The sequence below is a fragment of the Danio rerio genome, chromosome 3, assembly GCF_052040795.2.
Source record: "Danio rerio strain M-AB ecotype USA chromosome 3, GRCz13ab, whole genome shotgun sequence".
NCBI classification, from domain to species: Eukaryota; Metazoa; Chordata; class Actinopteri; order Cypriniformes; family Danionidae; genus Danio; species Danio rerio.
Window position 1 is genome coordinate 6,922,512 of NC_141023.1, and position 15,148 is coordinate 6,937,659.

The 15,148-nt window shown below is 40.4% G+C and overlaps 2 protein-coding genes across 4 annotated transcripts in view; both read right to left on the reverse strand.

Annotated features, from left to right (window-relative positions):
* zgc:173517 overlaps window positions 1-12,038 on the reverse strand; it is a gene marked incomplete at its 3' end in the record, with an annotated part of 30,810 nt that extends 18,772 nt beyond the window's left edge. Inside the window, 2 exon segments of the mRNA NM_001110529.1 lie at window positions 5-177; window positions 11,838-12,038. Of these exon segments, the coding sequence (NP_001103999.1) occupies window positions 5-172 (168 nt within the window).
* Window positions 12,039-13,542: 1,504 nt separating this feature from the next.
* zgc:136308 overlaps window positions 13,543-15,148 on the reverse strand; it is a 97,556-nt gene continuing 95,950 nt past the window's right edge. Inside the window, exons 3-5 of one of the 3 annotated variants that reach the window (XR_015480038.1) lie at window positions 14,966-15,128; window positions 14,135-14,823; window positions 13,543-13,641 (exon numbers count right to left, since the gene is read on the reverse strand). The gene's annotated coding sequence lies outside the window, so the exon portion shown is untranslated. Of the gene's footprint in view, window positions 13,642-14,134; window positions 15,129-15,148 lie in introns of all 3 variants that reach the window. The other 2 variants (XR_015480037.1, XR_015480036.1) reach the window with 2 other exon arrangements.

The window sequence follows — 15,148 nt, forward strand, 5'->3', positions numbered from 1 at the left end:
ACTGAGTGCATGTGAATGGTTTCTCTCCAGTGTGGATCATCATGTGACTCTTGAGACTTTGTTTGTTTGTTAGACTCTTTCCACACTGAGTGCAGGTGACACGTTCTTTGTCTTTTCTCTTCAGTGAGTCAGTTTTTTCACTCATTTTCTCATGACGGTGTGTGTCCTCCATCAGGTCTGAAATAAAAATGAAAAGACTGCCTTTAAAATGACATAACAGCACGCTGACATAATAATAATATATATTATAAGGATCCATCCAGTTGGTCCAATGACGAAGTCCACTGGTGGATGAAGGTTTACTTCATGTTCAGCTTTTTCAGTGAACAATGCCATTTTCAGGGTATATACAGGAATCATGCAGCGAAATTCATTACCTTTTAAGACCTGTTTTAAGGGTGCTTTCACACCTACACTTTTGTTTCGAAACTTGTCTCGTTTGCCCAGTTAGCGCGGTTCGTTTGGCATTTGTGAAACCAGCAATCGCGCTAGGATCCGCGCCAAATCAATCGCTCCTAGTTCGCTTGAATGAGGTGGTATCGGCTCGATTGAAACCAACTCTAGAGCGCATCGACTGCAGTGAGAAAGCGATAGGATCCGAGCGCGGTAATGACACAGTGTTTTATGGATATGTAATAGGCGTACGGCTATATGAAGAGAGAATTATGAGTAGAGCAGGAAGTTTTGCGAGTCTCCCGGATGCCCGCAAAGGAGTGATGATCTCCCGGTAATCTCGCGTCTCCCTCCCGATCCTTAAATAGGCTACGTCGCGCACCCTTCTCACCCCTCCCTACCGCATCTCTCCTCTCTATTCAGACACGTCGTACGCACCTTGTCAAACACCACCAAACCACCACCTCTCCTGACGGCTGAGCGTTTATATACATTTCAAGACCTCATAGTCACTTTAGGTTTCAACTAGTAACATTGGTGACATTAGAACTTACAGTAGATTTACTAAATACTGATTGTAATATAGCAAAAACTCCTTGTCAATGCAATATAAGTCAGAATAATGGGAATGACAAGTAAGAGGATTGTTTAAAAGACTACCCTCTATAAAAGTGAGAGATTGTATAACTTGTTTCATATGCAAACAAGCATCTGCATCTGATAAGGTGTGAACCAAAAGGCCTACAGGAAATTAAGTGTGGTTGTGAGGGGACGGGGTTGAGGAGGGACAGGGTTATATCCTTTGTGATAAAGTAGTGTTTCACAGACAGCACTTTGGGTTAAGTTAATTGAAGACCGATGGGTTAACATTGCTGCTGAGGAACTGTACTATTCACTGTCTTTAATAAAGTCTTCTCCCCATAATGACTTTGGTAAGCTTACTTATTTTATGTAACAGAGTAATCTAAACCATTGGCGAGCCACCGGTGAATGGATAAGCCAAACACAGCTAAATCTAACAAAAGGTTCATAAGAAAGAGAAACACAAATCAATAGCTAGACTAGTGAACAAACACTACATGTGGGTCTTTATCAAAATCTCTGACTTTTAAAAGAGTGAATCAAACTTAAGGTACAGGCGCTGGTTGCACCAGTAGTGCGCAAGTTAAAACACAGCCTAGTTGTGACTTAAAGGGACACTAAGGGCCTACTCACCCTATGCTATCCGTACCGTGCCCAGGCCCGTTTCCCGGATTGTTTGAGAAGTGTGAGTGCTCTGAATCGGGTTCAGGCATGATTCACTTGGCCGGCCCTGGCCCGGTTGGAAGAGGTGTGCCTGAGCGCAGTTCACTTTGGTTTTGGCACGGTATGCTTGTAGAGTGCAAACGCGCCAAAACCCTGAAAGCGAGACGTGACTTTTAAGGGGCTGTTTCATATGGATTTATTAATCATTCTTACTGTTCAGTGAACGCAAACTGCCGTAGTTTATTAAAGACACAAACTTCTCACTCCACGACAGCTGCGCACCTTCAGTACACCTCCACATTCCTGCAGCATGAGGGCTTTATGATTGTTTATAAGCGTCAAATGTGGCGGATCTGTTCGGCGAAATATCTGACTGCGTGTCACCGCATCCCAAAGCGATAACTAAAGAAATCCTCACTGTGTTGAGCGAGAGCGCTTTAGACCATTGCATCATCGATGACGTAATCATGCCCAGGCCCAATTGTAATGTGAGAGTGGGCCGTCAGGGAGACGGAAGGGGGGACAAGCGTGCTTTGGCCCGGTTCGAGGCAACTATACATAGTGTAAGTACGGCCTAAGGCCCCGTTTACGCTAATACGTTTTAGTTATAAAATGGCATTTTAGAATGAAAACGATCTGCGACCACACTGGCGTTTTACCCAGCGTTTCCAAACAACTCTCCGTCTACATCACACCACTGAAAACGCACATGACCACACACACACATTCTGGCATGCACTGCAGCATATCTACCCAGATGAGAGCTGTGCTCCTCAGACTGTTCATCAAGGATCTACTGGCGGATCTAATCCCACTATATTTGTTAAACGTGATATTTAATTCATCTTGTTGTCTATTTCTAACGACATATTACCCGACTTTGAATCTATTACTTGTTCTCAGGTGATGTGTTTTGGCTGAGCTCAAAGATAAGGTAATAATTAATGTGACCACGTACATTCTGTATATTGACCGATTGTTTGCCTTTATTTTCTATAATGTATAAACTTAATGTATGCTATACTTTATATTTTAATGGTCATTATTGATTATTAAAACTGATATCCAGCAAAAGAGAGGGCATGTTTCATATTCATCATCATTTTTATACACTTATCCGGGGCCCAGTCGAGGGGGCAGCAGTCTTAGGAGAGAACTCCAGATTTTCCTCTCCCCAGACACTTCCTCCAGATCCTCCGGGGGAATCCCAAAGCATTCCCACGCCAGCCGAGAGACATAGTCCCCCAGCATGTCCTGGGTTTTCCCCAAGGCCTCCTCCCGGTGGGACATGCTTGGAACTCTTCCCTAGGGAGGCGTCCTGGAGGCATCTGAAACAGATGCTCGAGCCACCTCAGCTGACTTCTCTCGATGTGGAGGAGCAGCGGCTCCACTCCAAGCTCCTCCCGGGTGACAGATCTCCGCGCCCAGCCACCCTACGAAGGAAACTCATTTCAGCCGCTTGTATCCGAGATCTTGTCCTTTCGGTCATGACCATGAGTAGGAATGTAGATTGAATCGAAAGCTTTGCCTTTCAGCTCAGCTCCTTCTTTACCACAACAGACCAGTTTATCAACCACATTACTGCTGCCGCTGCACTGATCCGCCTGTCAATCTCACGCTCCATCCTTCCCTCACTCGCGAACAAAACCCAAGATACTTAAACTCCTCCACCTGGGGTAAGGACTCTCCTCCAAACTGGAAATGGCAAATCACCTTTTTCCGGTGGAGCACCATGGCCTCGGACTTGGAGGTGCTGATTCTCATCCCAGCCATGTCACACTCGGCAGCAAACCACCCCAGAACATGCTAAAGGTCTATGTTTGAAGAAGCCAACAGAACAACATTGTCTGCGAATAACAGAGATGAAATCCTGTGGTCCCTGAACCGGACCCCCTCCAGCACAAGGCTACGCTTTGAAATTCTGTCCATACAAATTATGAACAGAATTGGTGACAAAGGACAGCCCTTCCAGAGCCCAACACGCACTGAAAACAAGTCTGACTTATTGCCAGTAATGCGAACTAAACTCTTATTCTGTTCATACAGAGACAAGACAGCCCTTAAAGCGCCTCTGACCCCATACTTCCACAGCACCCTCCATAGAATGCCATGAGGGACACAGTTGAATGCCTTCTCCAAGTCCACAAAACAAATTTGGACTAGTTGGGCATACTCACATGACCCCTCGAGCACCCTGGTGAGAGTATAGAGCTGGTCCAGTGTGCCACGGCCCGGAAAAAAAAACGCATTGCTCTTTCTGGATTATAGGTTCAACCATGGGCTGGATCCTCCTCTCCAGTACCCTGGCAGTTTCCCGAGGAGGCTTAGAAGTGTGGTCCCACAATAGCTGGAGCACACCCTCCAGTCCCCTTACTTAAAAATATGAACCACCACCCCAGTTGTCCAGTACAGAGGTACTGTCCCCGACCTCCATGCGACATTGTAGAGATGTGCCAGCTAAGACAGCCCCACAATATCCAATGACCTAAGATACACAGGGTGAATCTCAGCCACCCCCACTGCTTTGCCACTGTGGAGCTTACAACCCTATCCAGACGTTTATGCTTAAGATATTGTTCCGAATATACGCACAAACCCCACATGGAAATTTCCTAGTTTATCTGTGTTTTAACCAATCAGGTTAAAACACCTATATGTGTGACGCAGTTGATGACGTTATATGAGAGTATAATTGTGATTGATTGGTGATTGTAAGCAGAGCGGCCTAGGAACTCATTGCGAGTGTTGAAGCTGGCTTCTGCTGATGAAACTGCAAACTATCTTCAGTAAACTTGATTTATTTATTTAAATCTCTGACTTCTTCATCTGACAGACTGCTCATTCTTTGGGTAAACCATCCCTACAACAGTAATCAGGCTCGGATTGGCTAATCGGGAGGACCGGGAGAATTCCCGGTGGGCCGGTCCGTTTTTTGGCCGCGAGGGCCGGTGTCCCTAGCTCCAGAATCTGTTGCTCTCAGCAGTCACACTTTTTAAAAATAATTTATTTATTTACTTGATCACAGCCTTCTTATTCATTATTATACCGTAGCTCTGCTCTATTTATCTATTTTTTCGTAGCCTCGTGAGCAAGATGGAGCCTACAGGTTAATGATGATATACCTAGATAAGTCACCATTTAATGTACAGCTGTTGTGGTACAGTGGTTAGCACGTCAAGTTACGACGCCGCCGTCCCGGGTTCGGTCCTCGTCAGAGAAATTTTTTTTTTTTCATTTTTATTGTTAAGACATATAATGCTGGTTGTTGAACATTTGAAGTTCTAAAACAGCTGTTTTCTCAAAAAAGACGTGATAGTGTAATTAGAAACTGATTTGGAAATGCCCTTATTTTAATATAGTCAGTGGTGAACTGAGGTGGGCCGGTCTAAGGCTTGAAACTCCAGGGCTGAAAAAGAGTCCCACTCCGGCCCTGACAGTAATTGTCACTCAAGATAGGGGAATTCGCTCCTCCTCATATGTCTGATAACATAATAATTCATATCGTTTGCAAATATTTGAGAAATGTAGCAAAATTACAATCAGAGCCGCCAGTCTGGTGTCAGACTACACGCTGAATCAGGCCAACAAGCTCCAACATTATACCAATGAGAGCCAATGTGTGAAACACAATCAAACTAACTTGGTGTTAGACCCTTAGGGCATGCTCACACTAGGTACTAGGCATAAAGCCTGATTTATACTTCTGCGTCAAGTGACCGGCGTAACCTACGGCGCAGGCAACGCGCGTGGCTGTGCATTTATACTTCTGCGCGCTGTCTCTGTTGGTCTGTATTAACACTTCCGAAACGCTAGTGGGCAGTGAGGTGTTAATGTTCCTCTGTGTCGAGTTTCTTCTATGCTTTTTTGCTTTTCCTGAACACTTCCGGGATGTACAAGTGGCTCAAACTCGCTCATTTTGAGGCAGGAACCGGCGGACGTGCAACAACTTTAACTATGAGGTAAACACAAAACAAAACTTTCCATCCGGAGCTCCTTCACGGGACTCCACACTTGTAAACAATCGCTCGCGCCATTCGCACGGCTCTCTGTTCCGCCCAGACTCGTCAGCGCTACCAAGCCGACCAATCACAGAGCTTAGGCTTAGTTACATTTTTTGAGAGGTGCACGTCAGTGACAGCGATGGCCACGGCGAAGGGCTATGTGTCAGCGCCGCAGCATACGCCGACGTTTGACGCAGAAGTATAAATCAGCCTTTAGCTGTATGGGTGTCACGATCTTCCAAATTCTCGATTCCATTACATTTTCAATTCTAAAGTCACGGTTCGATTCGATTATGAATAATTAATTAATTAATAATTAATTAATTATTTGTAGCCTACCGTTTAAACTACCTGACCTGCATGGTCTTTGTTTTACCCATAAACAAATCATACAGTAAATGAATAAAGGCAAGTTACACACATAATTGTCAATCACTTTTTCTGCGGGACTCGTGAATAGGCAGTGATCTGTGTCGTTATAATGGCGTCGGTAAAAAAGACGCACAGCCAACAGTATCTGAGGTGTTCCCTAAAATTATTAAGTACAAGTGAGTGAAAGACTGAAGCAGTCTACTGACCCGCTGACTGCCTGGACCTGCTGTCTTGAGCGAATGGCTGTGTGTGCGTCTGTGTCTGTGGTCACTAGGGTTGTAACAATATACCGGTATGACGGTTTACCACGATTTGAACGTGCACGATTATCATACCATGAACAATTGCATATAAACGGTTTTAACCCTTAAAGACCGAGACAGCCGCCCGCGGCTAAAAATAAGTATTGCTCTTAAATGTTTAATAACTTTTGATCCGCTGATCCGATTCATACAATTCAAAGATTGGCATAAAGAAGAGAATCTCAGCTTTCCAGTGCTGTATCACATAACATTCGCGGCTCCGGAGGCTCCGGAATCAGTGCGGTTACGTCATCAAAATTTGACAACGCTGATTTGACAAAGAAACGCTCGTCACTGTGTCTCCGGACAAACCAGACACGATACATTGATGCATTGTCCCTCCTCCATGCCCAGATTGGTTCAAACTCGCTATATCACAACCAATAAGCATAGGTTTCGCTTTTGTTTGTGGACCAAAAACGAGCTTTTTGTACAACACGGAATGAGAGAAAGGCATACATTTATGCGCGGCTAAATAAAACGCAAAAAAAAAGTTTTGCATGAAATAATTCTCATACTAAGTACTTTTGCATGCACAGCAGCACAGAAACATGACAAAACAGTGACACAGCAAAGACAAACTGCTGCTCTTGCTGTTTTCAAAAGACGCAAATGAAGATGCAGCTGTTTGTCTGCATTGCAGACAACCATATCCATATCCACATCCACAGACAACCATATCCATGCTGGCACATAAAACCTAAGGATGTTCCATATTGAATCTAGTTTCGTTATGTAACTATTTATAGTACAGTAAATATTTATATCTATTTTTTACTGAGGATTTGCACCATGTTTATTTGGACTTTATTTGGACTTTGACACATTATTTATTATTTTTTTATTTGTTCATTTTAAGTCGTGTTGTTTATAGTAACTGAAAATATATTATTTGGCAAAAGTCAAATTTGCTTCACTGTTCTATTATTTTGTAACATTTGTAACATACCGTATACCGCGAAACCGTCAAACCGTGGTATTGTTTTAGACGATTATCATACCGTAAAAAATTCATACCGTTACAACCCTAGTGGTCACGTGATGTGCGTTTTCAGCGGTAGTGAGGAAGGAGGGCTGTTATTATATTGACATGCGTATAAAAAGAATAGTGCAAAATGTATATTTCCTACAGCAATGCTTTATTTTTGTTTGATGCAAATCATAGATTTCTTTTCTCATAATGTAACAGTAGGACTTTTTTTTTTAGCAGATATCTCACATTCAAGCACATTCAAGGCAGCATAATAATGTTATTCATTGTTAGTTTTATTGTCATCATTAATATTTTATCATTATTGGACACTCATTTTGGAATTATTGCACAAATATCAATAAGTCATAACAGAATAAATGTTTCTGGATTTTGTTAGTCCTGATTGATGTTGTTTTCAAATACATAAATCTGTTAATATACAATTTGCCGTGGTGCTCATTCATTTTTGGTGGGTGCTCCTAGTTTTTTTTTGTTTTTGGTGCTCCTAAAATTTTTGAAGTTGGGAGAAACTGCTAATTAAAAGTTCATTTCTAGCCCCGCATTAGACAAATACTATATATTTTTTCATTGTTCTGTCATTTATTTATAGTGTAAAATTTATGTGTTTAAATGTCAAAAAAATGTACTTAATTTTAAGCACAGAGAGACATGGACTGGTAACTCTTTACAATAAGGGTTATTAGTTAATGCATTTACTAACATGAACTAATCGTGAACAACACTTGTACAGCATTTATTAATCATAATTGAACATTTACTAATGCATTATTAACATCCAAGTCTATGCATGTTAACATTAGTTAATGCACCATGAGTTAACATGAACTAACAATGAACAACTGTATTAACTAACGTTAACTAGCATGAACAAATACTGTAGTAAATGTATTGTTCATTGTTTGTTCATGTTAGTAAATGCATTAATTAACATTAGCTAATGAACCTTATTGTAAAGTGTGACCCATGGACTATTGTTTGTTTTGAATATTATTTTGTGCTGTGTTAATTGGTTACTGAGCAGCAAAAACACTTTTTCATCTGATTTTCTATACTAGTAGTAGGGCTGGGCGATTTGGCAAAAAAAAAAATCTAGATTTTTAGTAAAGTTTGACCGATTCACGATTTTTAAAAATTTTTTATTGTGTAACTAGTCAACTTAAAACATTACAACAACATGACTGAAGTAACATTCTCTTTATAAGTAACTTGTAAAACCATCTGGTTAAGGAACATTGTATTTTTAATGGCCATGCTTTACATAAATTGGTCAACAAGGTGTAAATAAATGTAAAACAAATTCACGAGTTAAATATTGTTGCAGGATATTTGTGTAAATATTGCAGTTGCAGGAATACAGGGGTATTTTTTGCAAGTTTTGCTGAGACTAGGAAAGATTGGCTGTCAGCTCGGCTTTGACTTTAGCCCCTTTCACACATATAGACCTTTCCGGAAAATTACCGGCAATTTTCCGGAAAGGTTGTATGTGTGAACAGGCCCTTTTTGAAAATACCGGTAAATTCGTTCTGGCTATTTTCCGGAAAGAGAAGTTGTAACATTACCGGTAATTTGCCGGAATGCTGCGCTGTGTGAATGCAGAAGGAAGATTGCCGGAAAGAGCGCGTCCACGTCTAGAACGTGCTGACGTGAGACGTCTGCTTTAGCCAATCAGAACAGTCAGACGCATTCACGTGCGCGCGGTTTATGAAAATAAAAGCCTTTGAATATTTTTCCAGACACATTTAGCTGCTAGATGTTAGTCAGATAACGTTTCTATGTTCCTTCTTAATGCTAACTGTGTAAATAATTATCGATAAAATGTTTATGATAATCCGTTGTTTGTTTACCTTCAAGCTTTGCGTGTGCCCGTGAGCGCCCATAGCGCCAGCACACACACATATCATGAACATCTCGACATGCGAAAGTGTTTCTCTATATGTTTTCATTGGAGTTGTACTCAATACTGATCCATCCAAAGAGTTTGTAATGTAGTCAAATGTTTACAAACACAAGCGCAGCCGTTTAGAGCTCATTTCTGGTTAATGATGTCAGAATTTACCGGTATTTTGGAATGGATGTGTGAATGCTCTTTTCCGGAAAAATTCCGTAACGTCCTCGCCAGTGTGAACAACGCTTTTTTGAATTTACCAGTAAAGTCGTTCCGGAAATTTTCCGGATATTTACCGGTATCACTGTGTGAAAGGGGCTTTTGTCCTCTGATTGAATGACAGGTTGTAATGCTGCTGCCTTTTTCTTAAAAAGATACAGTGAAAGAAAAAGGACTGAACATGGAAACTGTAACGCATAATTTAACCCAATGTGTGAAGTTGTGGACGTATAGCTGGAGCAAATACAAGCACCAGATGTGTGTCTAATATAAAATAATACATTTAATCTATTTTTATGTATCCCCCTTTAAAATATCGATCATTTAATGCACTTTGCAACTCTCTGTATTATGATGCCTGACTGCCTGTCTGGGTTTCAACTAGGTCCGCTAAATGACGTCATGGGTCAGGTACTCTTATTTTCATCGCTACAAGTGCTCGTGTTCAAACCAAAATATCAGCGCGGTTCGAACTAAGATCAGTGCGGTTTTTCACATGGCATTTTAAGTCCTTCATACATGTTGAGATCGAGTTTATGGACTTGATGAGGGAGTATGTCTTGACAATCCACACAGACGTGACTCAGACTAATGCAACAAGTAAAATCCTACATGACTTCACGCTTTAACAGGCAGTCAAGCAGGTCGCACACCAGAAGCGCAGCGACACGGCGTGCACATGACAGTGTAAACTATATAATATTAAACTATATTAATACAAAATTAAATCATCGTAAAAACGTAAATTCAAATTCGAAAATCGCCCAGCCCTAACTAGTAGTGTTTTGAATTGAATGAATGCATAATAATCGTAACACCATGATTATTTCTCAGACTATAACCGTCCAACCAAAATCTATAATCGTTGCATCCCTAATGCCTGGTACAGTTGCCTTGAACCCTGCTGAATTGCGATTGTCCCCCCTTCCCTCTCCACAGACGGCCTTCTGAACCTTAGTTTTAGTCATTTGTGATGCAGTGACAGTCAAATATTTTGACGAACAGATCCACAACTTTCGATGTTCATAAATTATAATAAAGCCCTCGTGCTGCAGGTATTAGGAGGTTTGCTGAAGATGCAGCTGACGTGCAGTGAGGGGTTTATGTCTTTAATAAACTATGACAGGTTATGTTCATTGAACAAAAAGAATGATGAAATGAAAGTGCTTTAAAAGTGACGTTGCATCTTCAGTTTCGCACTCAGGTGCACTTTACTCTTTTACTACACGCGTACCTTGTCAAAGCCCAGTTGAACTGTGCTCTGGCACACGTCTTCCAACCTGGCCAGGGCTAGCCAACTGAAGCGTGCCTGGGCCCGATTCAGAGCACTCACACTGTTCAAACTAATGTTGATTCTTGCTCAAAAGATAGTAATAAAATAAACCAGAAAAACACAACGAGCTGCTGTCTATATATTTTGTGAATTACAGCTTGTTAATTTACAAGTAACTTTTACAGTGCATTAATAAATAATTATGTTTAGCTCATCAATTTCACAGCCAATTATTGTTTTTACGCAAAACTAACATTTCATAATTCAGTAATACTTTACAATAATTTTACTCCATCAGTTCATGCATTTACTAATACGAAGTATTAATAATTCTGTAAATTAATCAGTTCAACATTTACTAATGCCTTAATAAAATCCAAAGTTGTGTTTGTTAACATTAGTGCAGAGATTTAACATGAACTAACATTGTTTAACTTAATAAATGTTGTTAACAAGGATGAATACCGTAATAAAAGCATTACTAATTGTTTGTTCATTAGTAAAGGCATTAATCAACCTTTATCTTGACAATAAATTATAATATCAATTACTTTAAAGAAATACCCATAATTATACACTTTTTTTACACAATTTTACAACTACCCACATGAAAAATACTACAGTAATTTATAGTTAATACTGTAGTGTTATAAACCATCCTATAATAAAGTTTATTGTACAACTGTGTTACTGAATGTTGAAGCAGTAACTATGGTGAAGTGATAAAATGCTCTGCATACTGTAGTAAACATGAGTTTTTACTGCAGTAAACTGTGCTGTGTTGTAATATAGTTGTTGTAAATGTAGTACAGTGTTGGTGTTTTGTGTTTATACTACACTATTTCCTATAAATGACTGCAGTATTTGTCCATGAGGGTGAAATGAGTGAACACAGCATTTCATTTGCCGCTAATAAAGATCAGACAAATCCTGAAGTATAAGAATGTGTGAAAGTAAACAGGAATCATAACCTGTGCTTTTACCGCGAGAAGCTTTTACATCGAGAGCTTTAATAAAGAGGTTAGTGGCCAAAACCAAGCAAAAACAAAGCTGAAAACCGACACTGAAGAGGAACACAGCCGAGAGAAAAACACTTGAATATTGAGAAAGTAGGAATCTGAACTAATAAATAAGGAGAGAAACACAACGTTACCTGTTTACATATGAACACGGTAAAAGTCCGCTATTCCTGATCGCTTTCACAGAGGAATTGACAGTCAAGAGCCAGGATATAATGAAGAAAGGCAGGAGTTGTGTCGTGTTCGCTAAATAATCTCTCTAGAGTTGATAAAAGCTGAAGTGTAGCCTCTTTGTTTCTTCTCATCTTCAACACGAGTTTAATGTTGCTTGTTCTGAGCTTTTCCTCCAGCGCCTCCGCTATCAGTGTGCTGTGTACTACTGCCATCTAGAGGACAATCACAGCAACAGCGACTTACAGCGGTAACCGGGCGCCAGGAGGAAATCAGCTTCAGTAAATTAATCATATCAGAATCAATGTTCAGCAGACAATAAATACATAAATAAATAAAGAACCACCAACAAAAAACCTTTAATACAACTTCATCATCAAAGAACAAACAAAACTAATTTAAGAGCAGACACCACACATGAAATAATACTATAGTAAATAGTGAGTGGAGTGAAGCAGCAAGAGTTTCTTAACTGAAAGCTTCGTTGAGTTTGCTGGCCTCACGCATCGCGCACCTGTCAGTCAGTCAGCACGTCACCCCAAAGGATTAAACAGATAGCGCACAGCACTGTACGGTTACAGAAAAGTTTGTGCTGTTATGATTCACTTACCTTTTAGTAAGTTTTGGTGCGATTATAATCCGCTATTAAAAACAACAACAACGACTGAATGTTTTGAATGGGTAATGTAGTCGTGGATGGATGCATTTCGGTCCTCGCCATGGAATAATGAATGTAATGTAACGGAAATGCTCTTTTAAAGTTCTCTGTAGTTGTCGTGACAACACAAACTGCTGCTCTGGGATGAGCCGCGTGCAAAAGATGCCCCTCTAAACGCAAAGGCGCATTCAATCGGCCCCTTATGCAGCCAAACTAAAAATATACAAAATAATAATTTTAATCGTTTAACTGATAGCATTAATCGGTCACAAACGCACCCTTTCGGTTAACGGTTAATCGATTATTTTGAGCATCCCTAGTTTGTACTGCTCCACACTCCATGTGTTTTGTATCCGGCTCACTCCACACTGTAGGCTAAACCCCGCTGTTGTCATTACTAAAGAAATTAAGTTAATATAATTGACTTTACTTAAAATATCAAGTTTTGGCATCAAAACTAAAACAGGTGTGTTTAACTTACACATTAGGCAGCAAAAACCTTTAATATTTTAAGTTATCCAGATTTAACATTTAAATTTTTCACTTTAAAATTACATTTTTATTTAACGTTTAAACGATTCACCACACTGTAAAAAGTGATTCGTTACTTAAAGCGAGTAAACCAACTGCCTTAAAAGCAACAAGTTGACTTAACAAAGATAATTTAAGTAAACCCATTGTAACTGTTCAGTTGACTTTATTTGTATAATTATGCTAATTGATCTCACTTTTTTAAATAATAAAGTAAACTAATCACTTTTTTCCCAATACACCAATATATATTTACTATATTTGGGTTTTTCCAGCTTTTCTGTATCCAGCAAAATGACATACAGTAAGATAAATCTGCTCCTCCAGACTCCAGTGTGTCTTCTCAATTCAACACAGGCTATAATTGTAGATCTGATCCACTTAATGAAGCACCAAATATGTAATATTGTAGTAATTACAGTAGTTATTTAAAAACAGACATGCTCAAATATATAAGTGTAAGCTTTGCTTGGTTAATATTTATTTTTGGAGTATTTTGTAGTTATAAACACGCGTGCAGGTGGTGGTGAAGCGGGCAGGGACGGGGATGGAGTCGTGATAAAGGCAGATGGATTAGGCTGGTAACAGGCCCGGATTGGCTAATCGGGAGGACCGGGAGAATTCCCGGTGGGCCGGTCCGTTTTTTGGCCGCGAGGGCCGGTATCCCTAGCTCCAGAATCGGTTGCTCTCAGCAGTCACACTTTTTAAATTTATTTATCTAAGTTATTTATTTGACCACAGCCGTTTTATTCATTATTTTACCGCAGCTCTACTCTTTTTATCTATTTTCTCACAGCACATTGAGCAAGTTGTGGTTCAGTGGTTAGCACGTTAGTTTTTGACCCCGCAGACTCGGGTTCGATCCTCGTCAAAGTAATTTATTTTTTATTTTTTTTCATTTTTACTGTTACAAGTTCTAAAGCAGTTGTTTTCTCAAAAAAAGACGTGATAGTGTCATTAGAAACTGATTTGGAAATGACCTTATTTTAATATAGTCAGTCGTGAACTGAGGTGGGCCAGTCTGAGGCTTGAAACTCCAGGGCTGAAAAGGAGTCCCACTCCGGCCCTGGCTGGTAAGTTCATGTTTAACACGACTGTGTGTTACCCTTTTGGTTTATTGTTTGTGAATTTGTTTATTTTATACAGATGGACAAGGGGTAAATGCGTTCAGGTTAATGTGAAGTTTTTGTGAGAACTACAGTGGCCTCTGTCTCAGTCACAACAACATCTGATTCTGATAACTGTCATGTTCACCAGCGAACAACCACCAGATGTCGCTGGTAAACATTCACACACACACACAACATTCACACTCATTGAACAACATATCTGCCATGTTATGGACTACAACACCCAGTCATGCCACACACACACACAACCGGTTCCAGATCCACACTGATTGCACTCTCACAGCTAAAGCCACTCACACAATGATTATTTGGACTATTTAAACCCTCTTTTCCACACACGTTGCTGAGTCTTGTTATCTGTCACAGTGACAGTACAACGCGTTTCCTTTGTCTGCCTTTGCCATGTTGTGATCCTTGCCTTGTTTATTTATTTAATTCTGTCTGCTACCTGCCTCTGACCATCTGCCTGTTGTTTTGACTTCGACTCTGGATTGCCCTCATACATCTGTTTGCCGGTATTGACCACTGCTTGCCAGACAATTCTAATAAACCTGCACGTGGATCCAAAATTCTGTTGTTGGTGTCACTCTCCGGCGTTACGATAACAACACGTTAGCTAGTTAGAGTTCCCTGCAATGCATTGTTGAAAGTGAACAAAAAAAACAACAAAGTAGACTGTTTTACCTGCTCTCTAAAATAAACAAAGACTTTACATCAGTTTCACGTCATCCATTCCTAACTATGCATTTGCCTTGCCGTGTTAGACCCTTGCCTTGTTTTATTGTTTATTCCTGTCTGCTGCCTGCCTTTTGACCCTCCGCCTGTTGTATGACCACGACCCTGGATTTGCCTGTATACATCCGTTTGCTCCTGTGTCGACCGCTGCTTGCCTGACCATTCTCTTGTAATAAACCTGCATGTGGATCTGCAATGACCTGGAAATGAAATAAAGGAA